Genomic DNA, 5,000 nt, shown 5'->3' with positions numbered 1-5,000 from the left:
TATTAATATTAATAATCTCGTTTCCAGGACATCAACAAACGCCTCTCGTTGCCGGCCGACGTTCGTCTGCCCGACGACTACCTGGAGAAGTTTCATCTGATTGGTCTGTTTGAGCGTCCAATCAGCCGCCGGCAGCGCAGACTCTCTCTGGTACCAACACACACACACACACACACACACACACACACACACACACAGACACACACACACACACACACACACACACAGACACACACACACAGACACACACACACACACACACACACACACACACACACACACACACAGACACACACACACACACACACACACACACACACACACACACACACACACACACAGACACACACACACACACACACACACACATTTATTTATTTATATACAACAACAAATATAAATGTGTTTATGTTTTTTTAGTCACATCACAGGAACTTTTATGTTGTTGTTTGTTTACTTTGTTGTTGTTTGTTTATTTTGTTGTTGTTTGTTTGTTTTGTTGTTTGTTTATTTTGTTGTTGTTTGTTTGTTTTGTTGTTTGTTTATTTTGTTGTTGTTTATTTTGTTGTTGTTTGTTTTGTTGTTGTTGTTTGTTTATTTTGTTGTTGATTATTTTGTTGTTGTTTGTTTATTTTGTTGTTGTTTATTTTGTTGTTGTTTGTTTGTTTTGTTGTTGTTTGTTTATTTTGTTGTTGTTTGTTTTCAGTCAGAAATCGGTTTTGGGAAACTGGAGACGTACGAGAAACTGGACAAACTGGGAGAGGTGAGACACCTGTCTGTCTGACACCTGTCTGTCTGTCTCTCACCTGTCTGTCTGACACCTGTCTGTCTGTCTCTCACCTGTCTGTCTGACACCTGTCTGTCTGACACCTGTCTGTCTGACACCTGTCTGTCTGACACCTGTCTGTCTGACACCTGTCTGTCTGTCTGACCTGTCTGTCTGTCTGACACCTGTCTGTCTGTCTCTCACCTGTCTGTCTGACACCTGTCTGTCTGACACCTGTCTGTCTCTCACCTGTCTGTCTGTCTGACCTGTCTGTCTGTCTCTCACCTGTCTGTCTGACACCTGTCTGTCTCTCACCTGTCTGTCTCTCACCTGTCTGTCTGTCTGACACCTGTCTGTCTGACACCTGTCTGTCTGTCTGACACCTGTCTGTCTGACACCTGTCTTTCTCTCACCTGTCTGTCTGACACCTGTCTCTCACCTGTCTGTCTCTCACCTGTCTGTCTGTCTGACACCTGTCTGTCTGACACCTGTCTGTCTGTCTGACACCTGTCTGTCTGACACCTGTCTGTCTGTCTGACACCTGTCTGTCTGACTGTCTGACACCTGTCTGTCTGACACCTGTCTGTCTGACACCTGTCTGTCTGTCTGTCTGACACCTGTCTGTCTGACACCTGTCTGTCTGTCTGACACCTGTCTGTCTGACACCTGTCTGTCTGACACCTGTCTGTCTCTCACCTGTCTGTCTGTCTGACCTGTCTGTCTGTCTGACACCTGTCTGTCTGACACCTGTCTGTCTGACACCTGTCTGTCTGTCTGTCTGTTTCTCACCTGTCTGTCTCTCACCTGTCTGTCTGACACCTGTCTGTCTGTCTGTCACCTGTCTGTCTGTCTGACACCTGTCTGTCTGACACCTGTCTGTCTGACACCTGTCTGTCTGACTGTCTGACACCTGTCTGTCTGACACCTGTCTGTCTGACTGTCTGACACCTGTCTGTCTGACACCTGTCTGTCTGTCTGTCTGACACCTGTCTGTCTGACACCTGTCTGTCTGTCTGACACCTGTCTGTCTGACTGTCTGACACCTGTCTGTCTGACACCTGTCTGTCTGTCTGACACCTGTCTGTCTGACACCTGTCTGTCTGTCTGTCTGTCTGACACCTGTCTGTCTGACACCTGTCTGTCTGTCTGTCTGTCTGACACCTGTCTGTCTGTCTGACACCTGTCTGTCTGACACCTGTCTGTCTGACACCTGTCTGTCTGTCTGTCTGACACCTGTCTTTCTGACACCTGTCTGTCTGTCTGTCTGACACCTGTCTGTCTGACACCTGTCTGTCTGTCTGTCTGACACCTGTCTTTCTGACACCTGTCTGTCTGTCTGTCTGACACCTGTCTGTCTGACACCTGTCTGTCTGTCTGACACCTGTCTGTCTGACACCTGTCTGTCTGTCTGTCTGACACCTGTCTGTCTTTACCTGTCTGTCTGACACCTGTCTGTCTGACACCTGTCTGTCTGTCTCTCACCTGTCTGTCTGTCTGACACCTGTCTGTCTCTCACCTGTCTTTCTGACACCTGTCTGTCTGACACCTGTCTGTCTGTCATTCTGTCTGTCACCTGTCTGTCTGTCACCTGTCTGTCTGACACCTGTCTCTCACCTGTCTGTCTGTCTGACACCTGTCTGTCTGACACCTGTCTGTCTGACACCTGTCTGTCTCTCACCTGTCTGTCTGTCTGTCTGACACCTGTCTGTCTTTACCTGTCTGTCTCTCACCTGTCTGTCTGACACCTGTCTGTCTGTCTGACACCTGTCTGTCTTTACCTGTCTGTCTGACACCTGTCTGTCTGACACCTGTCTGTCTTTCTGTCTGTCTGTCTCTCACCTGTCTGTCTGTCTGACACCTGTCTTTCTCTCACCTGTCTGTCTGACACCTGTCTGTCTGTCTGTCACCTGTCTGTCTGACACCTGTCTCTCACCTGTCTGTCTCTCACCTGTCTGTCTGTCTGACACCTGTCTGTCTGACACCTGTCTGTCTGACACCTGTCTGTCTGTCTGACACCTGTCTGTCTGACACCTGTCTGTCTGCTCACCTGTCTGTCTGCTCACCTGTCTGTCTGTCTCTCACCTGTCTGTCTCACCTGTCTGTCTGACCTGTCTGTCTCTCACCTGTCTGTCTGTCTGACACCTGTCTGTCTCTCACCTGTCTGTCTGCAGGGCACCTATCTGTCTCTCACCTGTCTGTCTGACACCTGTCTGTCTGTCTGACACCTGTCTGTCTGACACCTGTCTGTCTGCTCACCTGTCTGTCTGTCTCTCACCTGTCTGTCTCACCTGTCTGTCTCTCACCTGCCTGTCTCTCACCTGTCCGTCTGTCTGACACCTGTCTGCCTCACCTGTCTGTCTGACACCTGTCTGTCTGACCTGTCTGTCTCTCACCTGTCTGTCTGACCTGTCTGTCTCTCACCTGTCTGTCTCTCACCTGTCTGTCTGACACCTGTCTGTCTCACCTGTCTGTCTGACACCTGTCTGTCTGACACCTGTCTCTCTCTCACCTGTCTGTCTGCAGGGCACCTATGCCACGGTGTATCGAGGACGCAGTAAACTCACTGATAATCTTGTGGCTCTGAAGGAAATTCGACTGGAACACGAAGAAGGAGCTCCGTGTACAGCGATCAGAGAAGGTACCCAGCACCAAGACCCCCTGGTCCTGGATCAGGTCTCAGGAGCTCCAGCCTCTGATCCTGGATCAGGTCTCAGGAGCTCCAGCCTCTGATCCTGGATCAGGTCTCAGGGGCAGCAGCTCCAGCCTCTGATCCTGGATCAGGTCTCAGGGGCAGCAGCTCCAGCCTCTGATCCTGGATCAGGTCTCAGGGGCAGCAGCTCCAGCCTCTGATCCTGGATCAGGTCTCAGGGGCAGCAGCTCCAGCCTCTGGTCCTGGATCAGGTCTCAGGGGCAGCAGCTCCAGCCTCTGATCCTGGATCAGGTCTCAGCAGCTCCAGCCTCTGATCCTGGATCAGGTCTCAGGGGCAGCAGCTCCAGCCTCTGATCCTGGATCAGGTCTCAGGGGCAGCAGCTCCAGCCTCTGATCCTGGATCAGGTCTCAGGGGCCGCAGCTCCAGCCTCTGATCCTGGATCAGGTCTCAGGGGCCGCAGCTCCAGCCTCTGATCCTGGATCAGGTCTCAGGGGCAGCAGCTCCAGCCTCTGATCCTGGATCAGGTCTCAGGGGCAGCAGCTCCAGCCTCTGATCCTGGATCAGGTCTCAGGGGCAGCAGCTCCAGCCTCTGATCCTGGATCAGGTCTCAGGGGCAGCAGCTCCAGCCTCTGGTCCTGGATCAGGTCTCAGGGGCAGCAGCTCCAGCCTCTGGTCCTGGATCAGGTCTCAGGGGCAGCAGCTCCAGCCTCTGATCCTGGATCAGGTCTCAGGGGCAGCAGCTCCAGCCTCTGGTCCTGGATCAGGTCTCAGGGGCAGCAGCTCCAGCCTCTGATCCTGGATCAGGTCTCAGGGGCAGCAGCTCCAGCCTCTGATCCTGGATCAGGTCTCAGGGGCAGCAGCTCCAGCAGGGACCCCAAACTTCCCTTTCCCGGGCCACATTAACCAGCTCTAACTGGGGGGTCCTGAGGCGTTCCCAGGCCAGTGTGGAGATCTAATCTCTCCACCTGGTCCTGGGTCTTCCCCGAGGCCTCCTCCCTCTGCTTGGACCTGGACCTGGTTCTTTGGGTCCTGACCTGGACCTGGTTCTTTGGGTCCTGACCTGGACCTGGTTCTTTGGGTCCTGACCTGGACCTGGTTCTTTGGTCCTGACCTGGACCTGGTTCTTTGGGTCCTGACCTGGATCTGGTTCTTTGGGTCCTGACCTGGACCTGGTTCTTTGGGTCCTGACCTGGACCTGGTTCTGTTGGTCCTGACCTGGACCTGGTTCTTTGGGTCCTGACCTGGACCTGGGTCTTTGGGTCCTGACCTGGACCTGGTTCTCTGGGTCCTGACCCAGCTTTCAGGACCACAGGTGAGGGTAGGAACCAGGACTGAGGGTAGATCCGGTACAGTGCGGTAGAGCGACTGCAGAAGTGACCCCCTCACCCCAGACTCCCCCAGCACCTCCCACAGTATCTCCAGGGACCCGGTCATGGGCCTTCTCCAGATCCACAAAGCACATGTAGACCGGATGGGCCCACTCCCAGACCCCCTCCAGGATCCTGGAGAGTGCAGAGCTGGTCCTGGTCCAGGTCCAGGACTGGATCCACCTGGTTCCTCTTCAGTCTGAGGTTCTACAGGAC

The 5,000-nt window shown here is 53.2% G+C and overlaps 1 protein-coding gene across 1 annotated transcript in view; it reads left to right on the top strand.

The window, feature by feature from the left end:
• LOC310966317 (cyclin-dependent kinase 16-like) overlaps window positions 1–5,000 on the top strand; it is a gene marked incomplete at its 5' end in the record, with an annotated part of 21,868 nt that overhangs the window by 1,072 nt on the left and 15,796 nt on the right. The window contains 3 exons of the mRNA XM_083940896.1: window positions 28–150; window positions 707–763; window positions 3,290–3,404. Of these exons, the coding sequence (XP_083797022.1) occupies window positions 28–150; window positions 707–763; window positions 3,290–3,404 (295 nt within the window). The remainder of the gene's footprint in view (window positions 1–27; window positions 151–706; window positions 764–3,289; window positions 3,405–5,000) is intronic.

The sequence above is a fragment of the Echiichthys vipera genome (genome assembly GCF_963691815.1).
Source record: "Echiichthys vipera genome assembly, contig: SCAFFOLD_108, whole genome shotgun sequence".
NCBI classification, from domain to species: domain Eukaryota; kingdom Metazoa; phylum Chordata; class Actinopteri; order Perciformes; family Trachinidae; genus Echiichthys; species Echiichthys vipera.
Note: the sequence above shows the minus strand (reverse complement) of the source record. Positions and strands in the feature narration are given on the sequence as shown.